Here is a 24,884-nt window from a genome sequence, read left to right on the forward strand (position 1 = left end):
TATCTTGAACGATTCTATCACTGTTTTTAATTTCAGGAATGTCATTTCATGTATTTTCAAGTTTGGAAGTTTTCAGTTTTAATTAAAGTTAGGCAAATGCATCAGCCCTTGTTTGCCATAACAAATTTCAATTTGATTGGTATTGCAATGAAAGCACCTGCTTGTTGAAAGTTGTTCATTGTTCTCCACACTCAGGACCAATTCTTTGCTGTGTTTTGATCATAGCGATTTGCTTATCCTTGTACCCATAGATGACTAATCAATATATTATTTGCATTTTGAATGCAACATTCTTAAAGCAAATGGCATTTAAAAATATAATACAGAATAAACAAATTTTCTGATTCCATCTTTAGGTTCATTATCAAAGTTAGAAAACTTAATATGAATAATATTGCTCTTCTATAAGCAATGGTATGTTAATTTCTGTGCAGACCCCATTTGTTGAAGCAGTTTCCTAAAAGACTAGATTGCCACCATTAGGATGCCAATGTGATTTATCTTTATTGATTCAAATGGATGAGCTGAGTGCTACAAAGAAAAATGGATGATCCACGCCCATTGCCAAGGAAGTGAAAACTGTTACCTAACTTACTTATTACAATATTGTCAAGTCAAGTCAAGTCACTTTTTATTGTCATTTCAAACATAATTGCTGGTACAGTACATAGTAAAAATGAGACAACGTTTTTCAGGACCATGGTGTTACATAACACAGTACAAAAACTAGACTGAACTACGGAAAAAACAACACAGAAAAAAAACTACACTGGACTGCAGACCTACCCAGGACTGCATAAAGTGCACAAAACAGTGCAGGCATTACAATAAATAATAAACAAGGCAATAGGGCAGTAAGGTGTCAGTCCAGGCTCTGGGTATTGAGGAGTCTGATAGCTTGGGGGAAGAAACTGTTACATAGTCTGGTCGTGAGAGCCCAAATGCTTTGGTGCCTTTTCCCAGATGGCAGGAGGGAGAAGAGATTGTATGGTGGGTGTGTGGGGTCCTTCTTAATGCCGTTTGCTTAACGGATGCAGCAAGTAGTTTAAATGTCCGTAATGGCGGGAAGAGAGACCCTGATGATCTTCTCCGCTGACCTCACTATCTACTGCAGGGTCTTGCGATCCGAGATGGTGCAATTTCTAAACCAGGCAGTGATGCAGCTGCTCAGGATGCTCTCAATACAACCCCTGTAGAATGTGATGAGGATGGGGGGTGGGAGATGGACTTTCCTCAGCCTTCACAGCTGCTGGGCTTTCTTTGCTATGGAGCTGGTGCTGAGGGACCAGGTGAGTTTTCTCCACTGGGAGAACACCAAGAAATTTGGTGAGTGGCTGTTTAGACAATCAGATTCATGTCAGTTCCTAACCTGCTAATAGAGCAACCACTTTCATCCCACTCTCCTGGTTCGTACTTTCCCTTTTGCCCTACAACTCATGGTCTCATGCTTTGCTTATCCCTCAATTAGCATTTACTTCAATAAGGAGTAATGTATACCAGCCACTTGATGTATCAGTCATCAGCAGGGCGTGGGATAAAACCACTGCACCCAAAAGAAGCCCATGTTTCATGGGAAAAATGTGAAGAACCCACAGAGATATCACCCAGAACCAGCTCCCTCAAGCTGTGAGGTAGCAATGTGAAACACTATACCACCCTGTTGCCTAATACTCCTTAAGGCTGGAATGTGATCAGAACTGTTTTATCTTTCTGTTTAGTGGACTAAGCTTAATGTCTGATATACAAAGGCATAGGTCGTACAACACAAACTTTGCCAAATTGTCTGTTTGGATGGGAAACGTAAGTCCCACATCTTTACAATTATCTCAGTACAGTGAGTTCTCCTGATGTTATCAATGACCAAGTTATATTAGTAATTCCTAGGTTTACATGGAACACAAAGTACTTTATCGATGTCAAAACTATTTTCCATTTGATCATTTTTCATCACATATTTTACAATTATATTCACATATATTTATCAAAATATATCTACTCTATCTATCTTAATAACTCTCCAGCTGCTTTTTCATGAGACAACTGAACTTATTTACCCATTCCAAAAAAGAACAACTCATGATTCTGGTATCATCCTGATAAATCTTCTTTTCATCATTTCTAGTATTTCTATATTAAACATTTCTCATTAATCCAAGCATGTCTAACCAAAATTTAGACCCACTGTAAATAACTACTTTTCCATTCTGTCTTTCAGGAGATAATCCCTTGTACCTGGTTCACTTACTTATTAATTGTGTTGCTACTTGTAGTGTTTTCTAGATCTAAATTTCTTTGCTTCACTTCCCCATTTATGCTTATTTTCTAATATTTATGTAACCTTATCTTTCTTGTTTTTTTCCAAATTACACTTCTCTGAAACAAAGTTAACTTACCAACTAAAGACTCATTCCAGAAGTAAATTTAAGTGTTACATTTTACTTCAGTCTAATTCTTTTACTACACTCTGATCATGCAGTATGTGGAATTGCAGGTTATTCTTCTGAATTAAATAATTTTCCAAATTCAAAGGTAACTTGATACAGTAAATGGAGAAATAAATCAACTGCTCACATATGTTAAGCAAGCAGAGTTTTATAGTCCATCAAATATGATAGACGGTCTCATCAATAATATTCCTACTTCATTTCTACTGGCATCTTTTTATATTAATGAAATCATAGTTTTATTTTCATTTTTTGAAACAAGAACAATAGAATTGTTATTAAATTTGAGATGCATGTTGACTCACACTTGAAACTCTGTAAATGCTGTACTTTGCAATTTGGTCATAAAAGAATATTTTATTGGAGAGAAGAGATGGTTATTAGTATTTTGTTCATCCTACTCACAGTGAAAGGTTATCTAAACATCAAAAAAGTATTTGGTGGCTTGCAAATTTTATTTCTGAAACATCAGCATTGTTATTGATATAACATTACATGATATTTAGTGTACTGAACCAGTTTACTGTAATGGTAGAGAAAACCAATGATTTAGTTTAATACTCCTTCATTAGAGCTGAGAGCCCTAATAGCTTCAATCAAATACACAGCAAGATAGTGGAACAAAGGTGGATCGAAAGTACATGCCAAAAGTGGATGTGAATGGGCTAAGCAACAAGAGCTATATTTGGAAGATGTCAGTGGGAATAGCTGAATGATCTTGCTAACATAGTTTTACCACCAGGATTCACTGCCAATGGTCTGCCAATACTGATGTTTACTTCATCCAGATGTGAGGGTGAATATTATTGCATGGAAGCAGTATGCCTGTCACCATCATGGAAGCAGATACAGTAAAGTCTCTGGGGTGCAGTGAGAGGACTAACCTTGAAATATTCTTGCTTTAATTGTTTGGTTGCTCCCTGTAATGGTGTTATGGACAAAATCGGAGGTGAAGACCTCGATAAAATCACTGTCACTAAAGAGATAGTGATGAGTAAATTAAAGGGCCTGAAGGTAGATAAGTTCTCTGGTCCTGATGGGATGCATCCCAGGGTGCTGAGGGAATTGGCGGAGGTTATAGTAGACACGTTGGTAATCATTTACCAAAACTGTCTAGACTCTGGGCAGGTCCCAGCAGATTGGAAGACAGCAAATGTCATGCCACAGGCAACTATAGGCCAGTTAGCATAACATCTGTAGTCGGGAAAATGCTTGAAGCTGTCATTAAGGAAGAAATAGCAAAACATTTAGAAAGGAGTGGTTCCATTAGATAGGTGCAGCATGGATTCAGAAAGGGCAGGTCCAGTTTGACAAACTTACTGGAGTTCTTTGAGGACATAATGAGTGTAGTGGATAGAGGGGATAGAGGTGGATGTTGTATACTTGGATTTCCAGACGGTGTTCGATAAGTGCTGCACAAGAGACTTATAAATAAGATACAGATGCATGAAGTCAGAGGAAGTGTACTGGCATGAATACTGGATTGGTTAACCGATAGAAGGCAGAAAGTTGGTATAAATGGGTGTTTCTCCGGTTGGCGGTCAGTGGTGAGTGGAGTGCTGTGGGGGTCGGTGCTGGGCCCGCAGCTGTTTACCATTTATATTGATGATTTGGAAGAGGGGACTGAGTGTAGTGTAGCAAAATGTGCTGATGACACTAAACTGAGTGGAAAACCAAATTGTACAGAAGATGTGGAGAGTCTGCAGAAGGATATAGATAGGTTAAGTGAGTGGGTCAAAGGCCAGATGGAATACAACATTGGTAAATGCAAGATCATCCACTTTGGAAGGAATAGTAGAAGAGCAGATTAATATTTAAACGGTGAAAGATTGCAGCATGCTGTTGTGCAGAACGACTTGGGAGTGCTTGTTTATGAATCGCAAAAAGTTGGCTTGCAGGTACTACATGTTGTTAAGAAGGTGAATGGAATGTTGGCCTTCATTGCTAGTGGGATTGAATTCAAGAGCAGGGAGGTCATGCTGCAACTATACAGGGTACTGGTGAGGCTGCACCTAGAGCACTGTGTGCTGTTCTGGTCTCCATACTTGAGGAAGGATATACTAGGTTTGGAGGCAGTGCAAAGGAGGTTCACCAGGTTGATTCCAGAGATGAAGTGGTTAACCTATGAGGAGAGATTGAGTCATCTGGAATTCAGAAGAATGACATGGGATCTTATAGAAACATAGAAAATTTTGAAAGGGATAGATAAAGTAGAAGTAGGAAAATTGTTTCCATTGGTAGGAGAGACTAGAACAAGGGGACATTGTCTTAAGACTCAGGGGAGAAAATTTAGGACAGAGATGAGGAGAAACTGCTTTTCCCAGAGAGTGGTGAAATTGTGGAATTCTCTGCCCAGGGAAGCAGTTAAGGCTTCTTCACTAAATATATTTAAGATACAGTTAGATAGACTTTTACATAGTAGAGGAATTAAGGGTTATGGGGAAAAGGCAGGGAGATGGAGCTGAGTTTATGGACAGATCAGCCATGATCTTATTGACTGGCGGGGCAGGCTCGATGGGCCGGATGGCCTACTCCTGCTCCAGTTTCTTATGTTCTTATGCAATGCACATACCCACAAATGGCTGTATTTGTGGCCATGTGCATTTAGCAAGCTTGAAGAAAATAAATAGATTTTGTTCAGAATGAAAGCTATCTTCTTTTAATGTTTTTATATTACATATTTATGGCAAGAAAATTTGGTCTTAAGTCAGGGAAGAATGAAGACTATTATTTTGCTCTGACCTCGGATTAGTATGCCATGTATAGAATGGAAAATTTATTTTAAGTTCTTCACGAGTCTGTATACAACAGTATATAGCAGTGTATAAGGGTCAACTTAAGAAGTTTTGGCAGACAGCAAACATAATGACTTTGTATATAAGCAATCATCTATCGTGATTTGTCTGTGCCTGGTATCTATCAAAAAACATAGAAATGCGACTGTCGTGCCTGAAGTAGATTCCCCATGAAAGTGTGCTCTGACCCTGATAACTTATGTATTATTTGATTGGCTGCTTCGCTCTGCTGGGGTTTCTTCTGGGTGTTCCAGTTTCTTCCCACACTCCAAAGACAATCAGACTAGGAGGTTTAATCAGCTACTGTAAATTACTCCCAGTGTGTTGCTTGGGTGGTAAAATCTAGGAGGAATTTTTGGGAATGTAGAAAGAATTTTATAACAAGATGAATGTAGGATTACTGTAAATGACGACTGCACAGACCCTGTGGGATAAAGTACCACTTTCCTTGTTGTATTTCTCTATGACTTTTACACAATTATTAGCATTTGCCTCTTCCAAGATCCATTCCTGACTGATTATACCCGCAACCTTTCGCTCAGCTGTGACCAGCTTGTTGCTCATTGTCTGATTATTTTACATTCAACAAAATAGCAACTAATTCCTGCATGGTAGGCAGGAGGATGAAATGCTATTTTAATATCACAGTGCTGGGACAGCCAAGTGAAATAATAGCAACTAGTGACAGATGGCGGCTAACAATGGAAACATGAGGAGCTTAGACAAATTGTATAGCAGGATGGCAGAAGACAAAGTGAAATGTTTGAAAGTTAGTCAAAGAATACTTATTAATAGAAGTCTAAGGATGAGGTGAAATTCTGGATGACTTTGGATTTGATGATGTGCTTCATATTCTTGAGTATATACATAATAATTTAGTTTTAAATTTGGAGGAACATCTGAGCACCGGCTTGGCAGCCTCCTTTAGTAATTATTTGTCTGAGAAGATATGCTTTCTACATGAAATGAGGTAAGCCAAATTACACAGTCTGGAAGCCAAGATCAGCAAGTAGTTAAAAAAGATGGCTTTGTTGAGAGTTTCATCAGGTAGATTCCAGCAGAATATTCCAATTTTAAATATGCATGAATGTGCTGCCTAAATTGTCATTGTGGTAAGCAGATACTTATCTGCCTTACCGTACTGTGAAATAGACACAAAGTTTTACCCTAATATCAGCAAAGTCCTTTCAGTGTGATTGCTGAAAACACCAACAACTATAAAGTGAAAAAAATCAGAATGATGAACTTCCCCACCCCAGTGTTTTCCCTTCCTGTGAATTACATAATTTCTTGCCCAATTACATTATGAGAACTGAGAATGCAGCATGGCTTTGAAGATGGGTTCGAAAGTTTCCTGCAGTCTTGCAGAAATAATGTACTGATCCAACACTGCTTTTAAAGTAGGTACACTCAGTGCGTTCTTGAACTGCAACAGTCCACCACGCTGTTTGGAAGGGAGTTCCAGCATTTAGATCCAGTGATTGTGAAGGAACAGTGAAATATTTTCAAATCAGGATTTTCTTTCTGCTCATATCCTTCAGTTTGATAGAGAATGTGGATATGGACAGAGTCGTCTACGGAGCCTTGCAATATGCCTAATTCCTACCTTCAATTCAATTTACTCTACTTTCTCTGATACACTTAAAAATAGCAGAACCTCCCGGAGCAGATACACGAAGCTCTGGGGATATGTAGTTTAGCTACCGCAATTCTTAGTATCATAGAGCTGTACAGCACAGAATCCTTCGATCCACTGTGTCCACGCCAATCTTTTTGCCCACAGGAGCATTTGTCCACATTAAGACATAACGTCGACTGTACTTTTTTCCATAGATGCTGCCTGGCCTGCCGAGTTCCTCCAGCGTTTTGTGTGTTGTTCGGATTTCTAACATATTGTTTCCTCTTGTTTGTGAGACAAGTTTCAAAGTGTTTTATTTTATGGGTTACAACAATTAGTTGCCCGCACTACAGAGCAGAACATACTGGTGGAAAGGCGGAGAAAACACACTGAAAACGACAGGCCTGTGCGCAGTCGTAGGGAAGAAAGTTTTACTGGTGTAAACAAAAGTGAGGAAACCGGTGTTTCGGGCAGGAGCGGGGATAGGCATAGTTTTGAAATCGCGTTCAGAGTTGAAGCGTGGCGGATCCCGTAGGTAGGAAACCGCTGCCAAGCAACGGGGAAGCGGCGAAAGGTGAGGCGGAGGAGAGGGGGAAATCATCGAAGTGGGAGGGAAGGGAGGAACTATAACGGGAATAGGGAAGGTAGAAGGATGAAGGGAGAGGGATAGGAGAAAAAGGGAAGGAGAGGGGAATAGGAACGGGGAGAAATAAAGTGTGGGCACGGGGAAGATGGAGCAGGGGTGTGCGGAATTTCAGGATGCAGAGGAAAGAGGTAGCTATCTGGAAATGTGAAGTGAGGGGTGGATAAAGATTATGGGGAGAGCTGTTCCGATGAAGATATTAGGGAGGAAGATGCAAAGCATCGTAAAAAGGAAAAAGGCTGGGATCCGTGTGACGATGGAAAGAGAGGGGACAGGTTTAGGGACAGATGGGGAAAGGAGAGGTGCGAAAAGATGTGCATGGAGAGCTTTGTGAGGGGAGGGGAATTAATGGTGGAGTAGTGGGTAGAGAGAGGAATGAGAAAGATGGTTGATAGGGTCTGAATTGAAAGACGGAGGGGGAGGAGGTGTGTTTGGGAAGAAAGAAAAACGGTATAATGGGGAACAGGAGGAGAAAATAAGCGGGGGGTGGGCAGTGTTTGGCAGTGAAATGTTGAGGACAGTAAAGGAATGAGCAGGAGATGAGATGGAATGGAGAGGAGAAAACAATTTAGAAAAGATCCAAAATTTTACACTGGGTTTCTGTACAGCATTTGTATCTTTATTGCTTCATCATTTGATATCTAGCTTTAATGCTGATTTTACATTGAATCATTTTCTGACACCTGACTTGGAAATGCTATCTTAGTTTAGTCTCAATTCCTCTTTAGTCTCTTTGTTTTTAAATCTTATGTGAAATCTGTTCAAGATAGCTGATTTTAGAACTTGGTTTTGTACATTTGGAAACATGCCTTCAATTTTTTTGCGATAAGGTGAGTGCGTGGAATGGACTGCCAGCGACTGTGGTGGAGGCAGATACAATAGGGTCTTTTAAGAGGCTCCAGGATAGGTATATAGAGCTTAGAAAAATAGAGGGCTATGGATAACCCTGATTTCTAAAGTAAATACCTGTACATGTCGGCACAGCATTGTGGGTTGAAGAGCCTGCATTGTGCTGTAGATTTTCTATGTTTCTATAAAGGTCAACAGACAATTTGCCATATTAATTGCCTATTTTCCCTCTATGTTTGCTTCAGACACTTATGAAGCAAGTGCTCAGGAATTTTTGATCTAAGCTTTCACTGTTTTAAAAAGTACTCAATATTTTAATTTTTTTCTCTGTTAATGAAAAATCCCACATTTTTCTACATTGTGCTCTATCTCCTACATGGTTTCTACTCTCTTAGGTTGTATGTATCTCTTTGTTTTTTTTATATAATGCTGGCTCATATCAAAGTTCCTAATTAGTTTTTGCATCATCAGCAAACTTGTAAATCCTACTTTTGATCTATTCAGTCAAATTAATTTCAGTAGTTGCAAACCCTAGCGTTCATTTCTGTTGTCCCCCACAAGTCACAACCTACCAACTCAAAAAGGGTCCATTTTCAGATCTGCTCATAAGTTCAGTTGCTTTCTGTTTCCTCCCTTTCTTTCTCAATTGTGGTGTTATGCTTGCAGTCTTCTGATCAGAATCAGAATCAGGTTTGTTATCACTGGCATGTGTCGTGAAATTTGTTAAGTTAGCAGCAGCTGTTCAATACAATACTGAAAATACAATACAATACAATGCTGAAAAGAATAGACAAGTAAATCAATTACAATATACATATATTGAGTAGATTTAAAATCATGCAAAAACAGAAATAATATATATTATAAAAGTGAGGTAGTGTTCACGGGTCCAATGTCCATTTAGGAATCAGATGATAGAGGGAAAGAAGCTGTTCCTGAATCGCTGAATATGTGTCTTCAGGCTTCTGTACCTCCTTACTGATGGTAACAGAAAAGGTCAGGCCCTGGGTGCTGGGGGTCCTTAATAATGGACGCTGCCTTTCTGAGGCAGCATCCATTATTATGCAAGAACCTTTCCAGGATCTATAGATTTTTGGAAAATGCTAACCAAATTATACACTATATCTACTGCCACCTCTTTCAGAAGATTGAAATGTACTGTAGATAATGAGATTCTTAGGATTAATTAGTTATTCAGGCTGCATCATTTTAGTATGAGAAAATACCATTCTCTTTTTCTGTTTACTCATTTTTCCCTATTAATTACAATGGATATAAATTTAAGTTGATTTGTGCACATTGTTTGAGAATTTATTGCAAGGCCTGGCTGAGCGACGTGGAGCCCTGGCCTGTCTTTTCAAAACTATTTGCTGTTCTGAAGATTACTTTGATTATCAATATTCCCTTAACTATATTTAAATTTTGATATTCAAGTATATGGAGATTCATTGGAAGTAACTAAGTATTTCTTTTGATTTTTGCTGAGCCCTCCTTTGCATCCTCCTTGAACTCGACGGCTTTGACATAAAAGGTTGCATGTCACTTCTCACTCCATGCCTTTTTTCTTTGTCCAACTGAGTGACAATGCCTTGGCTAAAGAGTGCTTAGGAATGGAATTTTATTTAACTCTATTCTGTTACTTCTGGAGTTCCTCAAGTGCCTATGTTTGGTCCCTCTTCTTGCTCATTTGCATACTATCTTTACATTTTAATACACAACATTAAATAATTATTGCACAGGGATGTTACCCAGATTTGCTCCATCACTGCAACCTCCTGTAAATTTTCTTTCTTTCTTTTTAAATCTTTTAATTAATTTTTAAGCAAACATAAATGAAACATGAATACAAAGTGTTTGAGAGTACATAGTTGGTAGTTTAAGTAGACATTCAAATATATAATAATCAATATATATAGCCTCCCAAACTCAGAGTATTTATGAACAAAAGAAACAAAAAGAAAAAAAAACCCAAAAAAAAGAGAAGTAAAAAAAAACACTAACCAACATGGGCCATTGCATAACGTTAGATACATACAGTAGTGCCAATAACTCCGAACCTCCATCCAAATAATTAAGGATAATAAAAGTGAGCTTTAGGAAAGGACAATTTAACTCATATGAAAATGTTGAATAAATGGTCTCCAAGTTTCTTCAAATTTAACTGAAGGATCAAAAACAACACATAATTTTTTCTAAGCTCAAACAAGAGATAGTCTGAGAAAACCACTGAAATATAGTTGGAGGATTAATCTCTTTCCAATTCAATAAAATAGATCTTCTAGCCATTAATGTAACAAATGCAATCATTCGTCGAGATGAAGAGGATAAACGACTATTATCTACCATTGGTAAACCAAAAATTGCAGTAATAGGATGTGGTTGGAAATTGATATTCAGATCTCTTGAAATAATACTGAAAATATCTTTCCAGTAATTTTGTAAACAAGGGCAAGACCAAAACATATGGGTCAATGAAGCAACATCAGAATGACATCTGTCACAGGTTGGACTAACATGAGAATAAAATCGAGCAAATTTATCCTTAGACATATGAGCTCTATGTACAACCTTAAATTGTATTAGGGCATGTTTAGCACAAATAGAGGACGAATTGACTAATAGTAAAATTTTCTCCCACTGCTCAGTGGATATAAGACAATGAAGTTCTTCTTCCCATTCCTTCTTAATTTTTTCTGATACTTCTGGCTGTATTTTCATGATCATATTATAAATGACAGCTACTAAACCCTTTTGACAAGGATTCAGAGCTAAAATTCTTTCTGTAATGTCCAATGGACATAGTTTCGGAAAAACTCATTATACAAAAAATTCCTAACTTGCAAATATCTAAAAAAATGGGTTTTAGGTAAATTTTATTTATTAGATAGCTGTTCAAAGGACATAACGCTATCATCCAAAAACAAATCATGAAAACATGTTATACCTTTTGTTTTCCATAAAAGAAAAGCTTTATCCATAAAAGAGGGCTGAAAAAAATAGTTAGATATTATAGGGCATGATAAAATAAACTTATTCAAACCAAAAAATTTATGAAATTGAAACCAAATTCGCAATGTATATTTGACTATAGGATTAGTTATTTGCTTATTCAATTTAGATAAAGAAAAAGGAAATGAAAATCCTAAAACTGAAAACAATGAAAAGTCTTGTACAGATTTACATTCCAAATTTACCCACTGTGGGCAAGTAGCTGTAGTTGATTCTTGTGTCCAAAATATTAAATATCGTATATTAACTGCCCAATAGTAATATCTCAAGTTTGGCAAAGCCTCCTTCTTAGGCTTCTGTAAATGTTTTTTGCCTAGTCTAGGATTTTTATTCTGCCACAGATAAGAAGATATTTTGGAGTCAATAATATCAAAAAAGATTTAGGAATAAAAATTGGTAATGCTTGAAATAAATATAAGAATTTGGGTAATACCATCATCTTAATAGCATTAATTCGACCAACCAATGACAAAGATAGTGGAGATCACCTGGTAGCCAGTTGCTTAATTTGGTCAATTAAGGGTAAAAAATTAGCTTTAAATAAATCTTTATGTTTTTTAGTAATTTTAATACCTAAATAAGTAAAATAATCTGTAAAAAATTTAAATGGTAAATGTTTATAAATTGGAACTTGCATATTTAATGGAAATAATTCGCTCTTACTAAAATTCAATTTATAACCAGAAAAGTTACTAAACTGAGCAAGCAAGGACGAAATAGCAGGAATAGATCTCTCAGGGTCAGATATGTATAGTAACAAATCATCAGCATATAATGATAACTTATACGTCCCCTCCCCTCGAGTAATACCCAAAATATTAGGTGATTCACGAATGGCTATAGCCAAAGGTTCCAAAGCAATGTCAAATAGTAAAGGACTTAAAGGACAACCTTGCCTTGTACCACGGTATAACTGAAAAAAAGGAGATCTTTGATTATTGATAAAAAGCGAAGCCAAGGGTTTATAGTATATTAATTTAATCCATGATATAAATTTTGAACTAAAATTAAAATGCTGCAACGTATTAAATAAATATGGCCATTCAACTCTATCAAATGCTTTTTCAGCATCTAAGGAAATGACACATTCTGGTATTTTGGGTGAAGGAGTATAAATAATATTAATTAATTTTCTAATGTTAAAAGATGAATAGCGATTTTTAATAAATCCAGTCTGATCAGAAATGATTTGAGGTAATATATTTTCTAATCTAGTAGCCAAAATTTTACTAAAAATCTTAAAATCCGTATTCAGCAAGGATATAGGCCGATAGGATGCACATTCAATAGGGTCTTTATCTTTTTTAAGAATTAAAGAAATAGAAGCTTCATAAAAAGATTGTGGCAATTTGCCTATAATTAACACATCTTTAAAAATTTTACAAAGTCAAGGAGAAAGTATAGAGGAAAAAGATTTAAAAAATTCTGCAGAATAACCATCTGGACCAGAAGCTTTACCGGAATTCATTGAAAAAATAGCCTTTTTTATTTCGGTTTCCGTGATAGGTGTATCTAAGAATACACTATCCTCTACTTTTGGAATTTTCAATTTTATTAAAAATTCATCTATTATAGAAGAATCCTCAGCAAATTCTGATTGATATAAGGAATTATAAAAATCTTGAAAGGCTTTATTTATCTCTTTATGGTCAATCGTCAGAGTGCCATCTTGTTTACGAATCCTAGTAATCTGTCGTTTAACTGAAGCTGTTTTCAATTGATTAATCAATAATTTACCAGATTTATCTCCATATTCATAAAACTGGGTTCTAGATTTAATTAACTGATTTTCAATCGAAGAGGATAATAACAAACTATGCTCCATTTGAAGTTCCACTCTTTCTTTATAAAGTTCTTTGCTGGGGGTCACTGAATAAATCTTATCAATTGCTTTGATTTTATCAACCAATGTTATTATTTTAGAATTAGTTCATTTCCTAACTCCAGCAGTATGAAATAATCTGTCCACAAATAAATGCTTTAAAAGTGTCCCATAAAATTCCACTAGAGATCTCTGCTGTAGAATTTGTTGAGAAAAACAAATCAATTTGTTGTTTGATAAAATTAACAAAGTCTAAGTCCTGCAATAAAATAGAGTTGAACCTCCAAAATTCAGCATTAATAGATGAATCCATTATCTTAATAGATATCTTCAAAGGTGCATGATCAGAAATGGTAATAGAGTCATATTTACAATTTACAATTACTTACATCTGTAAGTAAATGGTGATCAATGAAAAAGTAATCAATTCTTGAATAATTATGATAAACATGAGAAAAGTATGAAAACTCTTTGTCATTGGGGTGTAAAAAACGCCAAATTTCGAAAATTGCTGAATCAGTCATAAAGGAATTAATAAGAGAGACCGATTTATTCGGAAGAGCTTGGGTGGGCTTGGATCTATCCATCAAAGGGTTTAAACAACAGTTAAAATCCACACCCATTATCAGCCTGTACTGATTCAAATTGGGAAAGGATGTACATAGACACTTAAAAAATTCAGGACAATCAGTGTTTGGAGCATAAACATTAACTAAAACAACTTTTTGATTAAAAAGTAGACCAATAATAAGCAAAAATCTACCTTGTGGGTCTGAAATTATTTCATGGAGTATAAAGGAGGTTGAAGAATCTATAAAAATGGAAACGCCTCTTACTTTGGCTTGAGAATTCGAGTGATACTGTTGGTCTTTCCAAAACCTAAAAAAGCGCTGACTATCCACCTTCCTTACATGAGTCTCTTGTACAAAGATAACATTAGCATTCATTCTATGGAATACCTTGAATATTTTTTTCCGTTTGATCGGATGATTTAAACCATTAGTATTCCAAGAAGCAAAATTAATAACCCTATCCATATTGACAATATTTATTACAATTAACACATAAGGTTAAAAAAAAGATGAACTCATGAATCCGGAAGAGGGAAGTAAGTTCAAGGAGGAACCGGAAGTCATGGCACTGCAACCATTTTTGTAGTTTCATATGAGCCCATGAAGTGAAACTAGGCATAAAGCACGCAAAAAGAAAAGAAAGAAGAAAAATCCCCCTCCCTTCACCCTCAAAACCCCAGGAAAAAAGCCAAAAAGAGGAAAGCAAGCAAACTAACACTAAAATTACCCCCATGTCTCAAGACAGCAACTCAAACAAAAAAAGTTGAATAAAAAATACAAACCACCCATATTATAAGAAAGGGTTGGTATAACAAAAATTAAAATATACAATTAGTACTATATATATAAAACAAAAGGATTTAGAAAAAAATTAAAATGATAAAACCCATTAATCAATAATATTGAATTAGTGTTTTAAAAGAAAGTTTGAAACTTATTCAAACACATCAAAACTGATGTGACGTTCCAAGCACTAAGGTCTTTCAGGAAGAGGAAACAACATTTTATTTTTTGAAAAATCTTAATATTTATACATTAAAAATATAAAATAGTGTATACGAACTTAAAAGAAAACCCTAATAAATTACTTTCAAAACTAACAGATTAATAATATGAAAAAATAACAAACTCAGAATAAACCAAAAACAGACTTTTACCATGTATAAAAAATACATGTAAGCCATACATAAAAAACCCATCATTTTATAAAAGATCCTAATCTATAAACTAATTATTACATTAGTCAACCTGATAAAATGTTATTCTTCAAGAAATCTTTGAGCATCTGCTGGAGATTTGAACAGCCGATAAGTTCCGTCTTCGAGAGTAACTCTCAAATGTGCTGGAAATAACAGCGCTTGCTTGTAGCCTTTCTGATGAATTTCTGACATAACCAATTTAAAAGACATTCTTGCCCTTAAAACTTCGGGACTGTAGTCTTCCAGAATACGAAATTTAAAATCTTGACAGCTGATCATACCCTTTTTCCGTGCAGCCCGAATCAAACGCTCTTTGGTATGGTAAATTTTCTGTCATTTTTTTTTCTAACACTTGTTTTTAAATTCTCTAGACTTTCATCTTTATCTGTTTCCTCAGTCCTTTCCCCACCTTTTTCCATCCTTTAATGCTTTCCTTAGATTCTTGACCTTTTGCTTTATCACACAATAAAAACTACTTTCATATACAGTGGATTCCAGTTGATTGGGCAGTTGGTTAATCAGTACAGGCATTTATTTGGGACCACTCTTAAAAGAACAAAAGCTAAATTGAGAAAACATCTGAGGTTGTCTTTGGGACATCGTATTTGAGATACTATGCAAATTGATTGGGGCAAGATACTGAACAGTTTCTAACTAGTATCAGTTGTGTGTGTATATGTGTTCAGAAGGCAATGATTTTTGTCACTGCTGGTTGGCGAGTAATAAGTAGTAAGACAATTTGGAACTGTTTGGCTCACTGCAGTTTCAAGCATTGAGTCTTGGAGGTGCCAGAAAAGGCCAGAAGTGAAAAGAAATGATTTTACTACTTCAACGAGTAAGGAATTACAAATGATTATCGATAATCATCTTGACTGTTACAATGAAAGTGAAGATTTGGAGGATGGAATTGTCTAAAGCATTGTATGAAGGCCGTCCATTATCTGCATTAGGTATCTGTGCTAATGTTATTCACTTACAGTCGATGAAAAGAACATGACAGATGAATTCCTCCAATGATAAGTATTAGGAACTAATACACAGTTTTATAGTGCTGTAGAGGTATAGGTACTGTTCTAATTTGTTCTGTATTTCATTTAAATACACAAATTGTTACTCAGTTAAACAATTGTTTGTCTTTTTTGCCTTTTAACTATTTCCATGAAACTTCAACTAATTGGGGCAGCTGCTTAATTTGCCCCAAAATGTACTGGTCCTGATATATCCAAACTAATTGGATAATTGCTTTAAATACACTTTTGCAAAGAGCTTTGTATCATTTTCCGATGTTGTCATGATAATTTTTTCTATTGGATCAATACATTGTTTTTCCATGTGATGGCGCTAAAGTTTAATCTCCAACTTCACGTTTGTAGAGAAAGTTGGAAAAAACAAATAACGAAGGAAGAACCTACTTATGCTTTGCTGTAGAGGAAATATTAGTGGTTTTTTTTCAGGAAAACAAAACCTCCATTTCTCCATTCCTGTAGGGAATTTTGTTTGGGAAATAATTATTTGGAATAGTTGTAAGTAAGTTTTGCAACTTCTTTCTATATCTGTACTTTCATTGTTTCATTCTAACTCACCTTATTTATGTTTTATCTTGCAATTTTTATTTAGAAATGTTCAAAAGATGTACTTCTATGTTTTACTTCTAGCTTTGACCTAGATATCAAATGTGCTTCTTGTAATATTCTGTAGCTATTTACAGAAAAGTATTGATTTGGTAACCTGGTGCTTGTTTATGTAATGATAAGAACACAAGTAGAATTTTTTTTAAAAACTGTCAATTACTCTGGGATATTTTTCTTTTTTTCTTCTAAGGCTCACTGTATATAAAACAGCACATAATGGATATGTTTACAACATTAATACAAGTTCACTGACTTCTAATCCTAGTGAATCTTTCTATTGACAACTCTTTTAAGGGATATACTTCCATATTGGTCTTTGCATTCCGATTACAACAATATAACACCCTTAGTACCCAAGGACCATGATGAACATTATGCTCATGTAAATTTTATACCTGATCATTTCTGTAGAGCATTTCAGGCATTAGAAGACAAGGCAGCCCAAGTTGTCAGAATTGCCCTTCTGATTTGCAACAAAAGTAAATCTACTCAGAATTCACTTAGGATTGACCATGGTTCAATGAGGAATGTAGGAGGACTTGCCAGGAATAAAACTAGGTGTACCAAAAAAATGAGGTGTGATTGCAATGCAGGACTATGTATGTGGTTGTTAAATAACCCTTTAATTCCACCACATCTAGGCAATGGGGATGGACAATTAACTAATTGTAAGAGCATGTTCCAAGATGCAATTCTCATCATCAGAACTGGTAGGGCTCAGCACATGACTACCAAAGCTGAGGCGTTAACTACCAGAATTAGACAAATGTACTGAAGGGATGATTCCATCGCTGTTTCCCTCTGTGATCTATATCCAAAGTTGGTCTAAAATGAGTACTTAATTATCAATGACATTGTACTGTTATAAAATGTGTTATGAAATTAATAACATCTTTGTACAATTTATTATATCTTGAATTTTATAAAGAGACAGGCCATCCTGTGCTTCTCACCAGAACATACAGTATCGACTATGAGGGGAATGCTTATTTAAAATACAGATGTTTTATCTTTTGGTTTCAAGTTATGCACAAATAATGTCGTCGCAGTTTCATGAGAAATCTAAAGTTGATGTACAAAGGAAGAAGGCACCAGGATCAGTGACAAGTAGTACTGTGACTTCTACAATTAAACCACATCCAAGACCCAGTGATCGACTGAATCCTAAAACCATCAATCCAGTAAGTTTCCACACATTTATTTTAGCTCTTACCTAGAGTGGATGTAACTACCTTCATGTACAATTAATGATATTAAATTGAAAGTTCAGTGCTGGAGACTGGGAGGAAGAAGACTTCAGACCTAACAGTTATGCCAAACATAATTCCGGTAAGGAATATTGGGGTGAAAAGTTACTGAGCTGACAAACCTAAAACCCCTTTGCACAAATCTACATTATGAAAACAGTTCCATATAATTGGCATAGCCTGGAGTAGAGTGGTTTTGGATGTTTTATTATCTATTGAGAAGTTTGATTCTTGAATTTTAGGTTACTTCAACAACATGATTCCAGCAAAAATTCTCCCAAATGCCAACAGTCATTTAACAATCAATTATAGTCTGCAGTGGTATTTTCAACCTCACTGGTCTGTAAAATAACAGTTCTTATCTGTTCACAGGGCAATCAGGTTTTGCTATTACTGTTTCCAACTAAATGCTGAAACTTTGATCTGACTGAGATCCATGTCTGCCTCTGACCTAAATTACATGCTTTTATATTGGCCAAGACTGCTTTTTTTCTTGAAGATCTCAGTCACAGTCCATAAGACCATAAGACAAAGGAGAAGAAGCTGGCCATTCGGCCCATCAAGACTGCTCCGCCAATTCATCATGAGCTGATCCAATCTCCCCTTTAGTCCCATTCCCCCACTTTCTCACCATAACCTTTGATGCCCCGACTACTCAGATTCCTATCAATCTCTGCCTTAAATACACTGAATGACTTAGCCTCCACTGCCACCCATGGCAACAAATTTCATAGATTCACCACCCTCTGGCTAAAAAATTTTGTTCGCATCTCTGTTCTGAATGGGTGCCCTGCAATCCTCAAGTCATGTCCTCTCGTACTAGACTCCCCCACCATGGGTAATCAACTTTGCCACATCCACTCTGTCCATGCCTTTCAACATTTGAAATGTTTCTATGAGGTCCCCCCTCATTTTTCTAAACTCCAAGGAGTACAATCCAAGAGCGGTCTAACTTTCCTCATATGTTAACCCTCTCATTCCTGGAATCATTCTAGTGAATCTTCTCTGAACCCTCTCCAATGTCAACACACCCTTTCTTAAATAAGGAGCCCAAACTGCATACAGTATTCCACGTGAGGTCTTACTAGTGCCTTATAGAGCCTCAACATCACATCCCTGCTCCTATACTCTAAAAATCCAAATACACAACATCCACTGCATCTCCCTTGTCTAGCCTACTTGTAAATTCCTCAAAAAATTGCACTAGGTTTGTCAGGCAGGATTTTCCTCTCAGGAAACCATGCTGAGTTCTGCCTACCTCGTCATATGCCTCCAGGTACTCCGTAACCTCATCCTTGACAATCGACTCCAACAACTTCCCAACCACTGATGTCAAGCTAACAGGTCTTTAATTTCCTTTTTGCTTCCTTGTCCCTGTCTTAAATAGCAGAGTGACATTTGCAATTTTCCAGTCCTCCGGAACCAAGCCAGAATCTGTCGACTTTTGAAAGATCATTGCTAATGCCTCCGCAATCTCCTCTGCTACTTCCTTCAGAACATGAGGGTGCATTCCATCTGGTCCAGGAGATTTATTTACCCTTAGACTATTCAGCTTCCTTACTCTGTCGTAATTCTGACTGCGCGTATTTCTCTTCCCTGACACCCTTGAATGTCCGGTATATTGCTGATGTCTTCCTCAGTGAAGACTGATGCAAAATACACATTCAGTTCCTTATCTCCTTATCTCCCATTACAATGGTCTCCAGCATGATTTTCTATCAGTCCTATATCTACTCTCACGTGTCTTTTACTCTTTATATACTTGAAAAAGCTTTTAGTATCGTTCTCAGTTTCTCTGAAACATTGCAGGTTGCTGCTGAATGTCCATTTTATGTCTCACAATTCACTTCTCACTGTTGCATTGGAATGGTCACACAAGAAGAAATGACTTCATTTAACAACTACCTACAGAGTAGGAAATGATAGATGAAATGGTGTATAGTATATCTTGATTTTCAGAAGAGTTCCAGTTGGTTCTTGGGAGAGTTTGAGCCAAACAAATCACTGAATTGATAGTAGTACACTGCTATCAATTGCAAATTGATTATCAGACAGAAATGAAAGAGCAAAATTCAATGGATTGTTTTTATTTTGTCAGGTTGTGTCTGTTGGGGTACTGCAGGGATCAATGTTTGGGTCTTAGTAATTCACAAACTACATTAATTACTTGTCCAAGGAAGTGAAATGTCATATTTATAATTTGCCAATAATACAAAATGAGGGTGGAATTATTAATAGGAAGGAGGATATATAAAGCAAATCATGGTGAAATTGACATGCTGAATGAGTAGGAAAAATTATCAGCAAGCATAATAAATGTGAAGTTATCAACTTCCATGCAAAGAAAAAAGAAAAGCAGGGTATTTTTAAAATGATTGCATAAGTGTTGATGTTCAGAGATACCTAGATGTGATTGTATATAATGGAAAGCCAATGTGCAGATATAGTAATCAATTTGGAAGGACAGTGGTGTGTTGGACATTATTATGAGAGTATTGGAATACAGGTGTGTGGCATGGAACAGCTATTTTTCTACAAACAGAGATAAGGAAAATTTTTATTCTAATTTGTAGATAAGGGTTTACCAATGAGAAAGTAATCATTCAAATACTGCAGTCCCAAGTTAACCACTGGGAAAGCACTTATTTAAATAGAGCAGAACTGAAAAGCTTCCAGAACTCTCTAGAATTATACTTTGTTTAGCCATTAGACGCATATTAAACTATTTATGCATATAAGAACTACTTAATATATAAGCAGATAATTAATTGTTAAACTGCAAAGAAAATAACAATTAAACAGTTTAATCTAAGAATTAAACAATAATGTGACTAGGACAAAGATTAAAATGTATTCCATCACTTTGTAAGATTGAAATAGTTATGTTATGTACTGTGTCATGTTGTGTTGGCATGTGATTTACTGTAATTACTCTTGTTTAACATGTCAGAATTATCTTTCAGTTCAGCAACCCATTGAGCCAAAAATCTGCATTTGCTACAGCGTATGCTAAAAGAGAGATTCCTTGCAGGTAATTAATTCATGTTATCTTATGAATTACAGTTACCTAAAGAATATTCAGATAAGACCAAACATCCTTGTATCACCTTCAAGTTTCTCTTATCTTGTATAATGAATAGTCGTAATTTGTAGTATCAATGTTGTTTTGCATGGTTGAAAATTAATGGAACTGCATCAAGAAGCATGTAAAATTTGAGATTTCCACACTGATGTATCCACAATTTATTGATAATATACAATGAAAGTGATTTAAAATATGTAGTATATTGAGATTTAGGTATTGGATTTTGATTGGAAATCATCTATCAGGTGATGGAAGTTCAGCATTCTATTCAATTCCTCATTTATAACTAAAGAGGATAACTGTCAAGTATTCTCTGCAATATTCACATACCACTTTGTTTCTCACACATTCATATGAAAAGCTGCAGGAATTTTCAGTGCTGTGCAATGTTTAAATAATAAATGCTTCTTTTTTATTATGCAAAATACATATGCAACAAATGTATCTTGACACTTTTCAACCCAGCATTGCGATTTTGTTTCAGTCTAGTAAATATGATTAGTAACTAGACAGCATGTATTACAAATTAATATTACATGATGGTTTATCCCATCAGAGAGCTTTCTGGTCAGGAGTATGATTTCATTAACACTATAACTAAATATCATATACAATAGCTATTACTTTTGTCAATTATGAACAGTAGCTTTCCAAACAATTGAATGCAATTAATTGATTGATAAAGGTTATCAAACTGATATTGCCAAATAGAATTATTTGTCATATCATTTATGTTTGTATATCTATTTGTGCACACCACATTCTGATTGTAATTAATTAAAGCAAGAATTATATCCCTGACAAAATAATTCAATGGTGGGATTAATTCTAATTAATGTTAATTTACAATACATAGCCTTTAGTTAACTATTAACCATATAACCATAGTTAACTATTGTAATTCAGTTAGTTAACTATATAGTTAAATAGTTAACTGTTGTATGTGGAGTAGTGTGTGCTACATGGAGAAGTATCAAAGTGTTGCTGAAAATACATGATGGTTGTCTTGACACATTGAAATTGAGAAAAAAAATGGAATGCTGTTCTTTCATCTCTCATTAGATCATTGCCAAACTGACAACAAGATTGCCAATAATTGCAACAAAACACTATGTGGGCTAAGTAGTTTATACTGAAGATGAGTATCCATAATTGACACTGGATTTGTATTGAAAAGAACAATTGGCCTAGTCATACTGCACCATGCACTAAGTTCTTACTTTCTGATATCAAAAGCAAGCTACCTGGTATAGACAACATGGAAGAAATATTATACAGTTTGTCATGTTACCTGAGTAACTAAAATGACAAATGTGTTCCATTTTTGGATGACTGCATAAATTTGAATAAATTACTCAATCTGGGGATTAAAAACAAGCAAGTCTATAGCATACTTGGATGAATTCATTCATTAGTAACTGAAACTTTTTCAAATTAAGGCATTGTATTAGTTAAAATCAAGAAGGTGATTATTTATTTTCTCTCCCAATTTTTTAAGTTTGCACTAATAATCAGAAATTATGTTGGTCATTAATTTAATTGCTGAGAATAAATCTATTTTTGACTCAAAGTCAGAAATGTTATGTATAATATGCTTTGAAACAATTTGAAGAGATAAAGTGGTTTATAAATGAAAATTCTTGTTTATAGCAGCAGTATTAAAATCCAGATTCCTTAAATATTATTTTTAATGCATAGATTTTTTCCATCAGATTGGTTCATGGCTCAGTCAGTCATAAACTGCAATGGGAGCAGCCACCCGAGACCATTCCGTTTGACCCAATCCTTATCATCTTAGCTGAGGTAAGATTGGCAAAATTTTTCCATCACTTCAGTCTATATTTTACTAAACTACATGATTCTGGTATCAGTCCCTTGAAGGTTTTAATCTGTATATTCACCCAGCCTTGCACAATTTCTACAGTTAGCAACATCTGTCTCCTTTCTTTCAAGCACTTTAAACACATCAAAACTTTACCTAAGATGCATGGCTACTTCGGATTTTACTCTTCCTTTAGGATTTCTGCTAGAATTTGCAGAAAGTAAAATTGTCTGACTAACTCACATTATTACTGATATGCAAAACATCTGTAATCTGAAGGGAAAAAAAAAACATGAACTGGATAAGACACTGGACAGTTTGTGTCACATTGTGGCTAGGCTTATGGAAAAGACATCATGCCCTTAAGCAGCCATTAAATTACAAAAATTGCCCATTGAACTTGCTAATGAGTTTTTTGGGAGTTTGGGAGTTAATTTGTTTAATGTCTTAATATCCTTTTAGCCACATGGTAAGTGGCAGTAATTTGAAATTACTCTTCTTGGTTCATAAAATGAACTGTTCAAAGTATGAAGTTTCATTTCTGTAAGGCAATTAAAAAATGTAATTATGTAGGGTGAGGTAAGAGTTAATAGAAATAAATGTGTTCAATTTATCGGCCGTTTTGGATGTGTGCATACAAAGTGAATAAGGAAATTAAATATTACAGGATTCCTAATATTTAAAACTGAAAAATTAAAGGCAAAGGAGGTAGGGTAATTCCAGTCATAAATGATGGGATAATACAGAAGAAGGAAAGGTTTTGCTTGGAAAATCAAGAGATAGGTACTTGTATCTCCAAGAAGCAGGTTCAGTTTTGATTGAGGTATGAAATAGCAAGAGCGAGAGAACTTTGAGTGTTGTCTATTAGACTACAGAAAAGATACTGGCAATATAGTATAGACAGTGGTATAATTCAGAAAATTTGTTATGCTTGTGAAAAAGGTAATGTAATGTGGAGGGATTTAATCTGTATAAAGATTGGGCATATCAAATTACTAGTAATAGTGTGAATAGAATGAAGCTGTTCACAAATTATTTCATGGATCAGTACATTAAAAAACTAACCAGGAATATTTAGATCTAATGCATTCTAATGAAAAAGGATCAATTAATAACCTGATTGTTGAGGAGCCTTTAAGGATAAGTGTTTATATTGTAGGTTTTTATATTATGATTGGAGCTGATTTAATTTAGTCCAAAGCTAGTCTCAATTCTGAACAGTGAGTAATGAAACCTGAGGTATGAGTTTGCCACAGTAGATTGGGAAGCTGCAGTGATAGATTTGACAGTAGCCAGTGTAACACTTACCCAACAGGCTGGTATATGTCTAGGGGAAAAGGAGATCCAGCCACACACCAATCCCACCGCCCGTACACGCAGGTGCTGTGAGAATCGAGTTTATGCCTCGCGCCTGCCCACAGTATCAAACCGCAACGAATACCGTTATGAAATACACTTTAAAGAGTTTACTAAAATTAAAAGAGTATTAGGCAATACAATATATATGCAAGGTAAACAAACAAAAAGGCGCCAACTTATCAAAGTTCAGTCAGTTTAGTGCACATCGTTGGAGCTCAAACATCGAACCATTCGACCCATCGTCGCTTGCCTCCGACCTCCACGTCTTCACACCTAGGACCACGCCCGGTGGTCTTCCGAGCAGTGCAGCGCATGTCCACCTTCCTCGACATCTTCCTCCCGCTCTCTCCCAAAAAGCCCGTGAAAAACCCTCCCCCAAGTTCCCAGCTTCACAAGACAAAATAACATTCCCCATTGGTTAACAAATGAATACAATTACCATATCAACAAGTATAAAGCAAAACAACTGTGAGAGAAACACTTATCAAAGAAGCATTCCTACTCTTAACAAACCAAAAAACCCATTTTGAGTAACATACACAGGACATTGTACATTCTCTCCCCACCAGCAAATGTCATGCCCTCATGGCATTACCAGAGTTCCCCAATGCTTCTTGCAACACACAAAACCCAACCCAGGTGCAGAAAACAGTGACATAACTACCCAGAGTAGTAGAAATCACACTCGGTTCTCCAAGCACCACATGTGTCAACCGCTCTGGGGGGGCGCCTTAATCCTCTGAGATCTCCATACTCCTTCTGCCCCACTGGGCTCTCCCTTCACCTGCA

General features: G+C 35.9%; 1 protein-coding gene across 2 annotated transcripts in view; it reads left to right on the forward strand.

Moving 5' to 3' along the window:
- The first annotated feature begins 7,348 nt into the window (after nucleotides 1-7,348).
- Nucleotides 7,349-24,884, forward strand: part of LOC132404642 (PACRG-like protein) — a 72,899-nt gene continuing 55,363 nt past the window's right edge. For both annotated transcript variants that reach the window (XM_059988952.1, XM_059988951.1), the window contains exons 1-4: nucleotides 7,349-7,431; nucleotides 17,607-17,763; nucleotides 20,793-20,860; nucleotides 22,627-22,717. In XM_059988952.1, coding sequence (XP_059844935.1) covers nucleotides 17,620-17,763; nucleotides 20,793-20,860; nucleotides 22,627-22,717 — 303 coding nt within the window. In that variant the 5' untranslated portion in view covers nucleotides 7,349-7,431; nucleotides 17,607-17,619. The remainder of the gene's footprint in view (nucleotides 7,432-17,606; nucleotides 17,764-20,792; nucleotides 20,861-22,626; nucleotides 22,718-24,884) is intronic.

This window comes from Hypanus sabinus, chromosome 14 (genome assembly GCF_030144855.1).
Source record: "Hypanus sabinus isolate sHypSab1 chromosome 14, sHypSab1.hap1, whole genome shotgun sequence".
Taxonomy (NCBI): domain Eukaryota; kingdom Metazoa; phylum Chordata; class Chondrichthyes; order Myliobatiformes; family Dasyatidae; genus Hypanus; species Hypanus sabinus.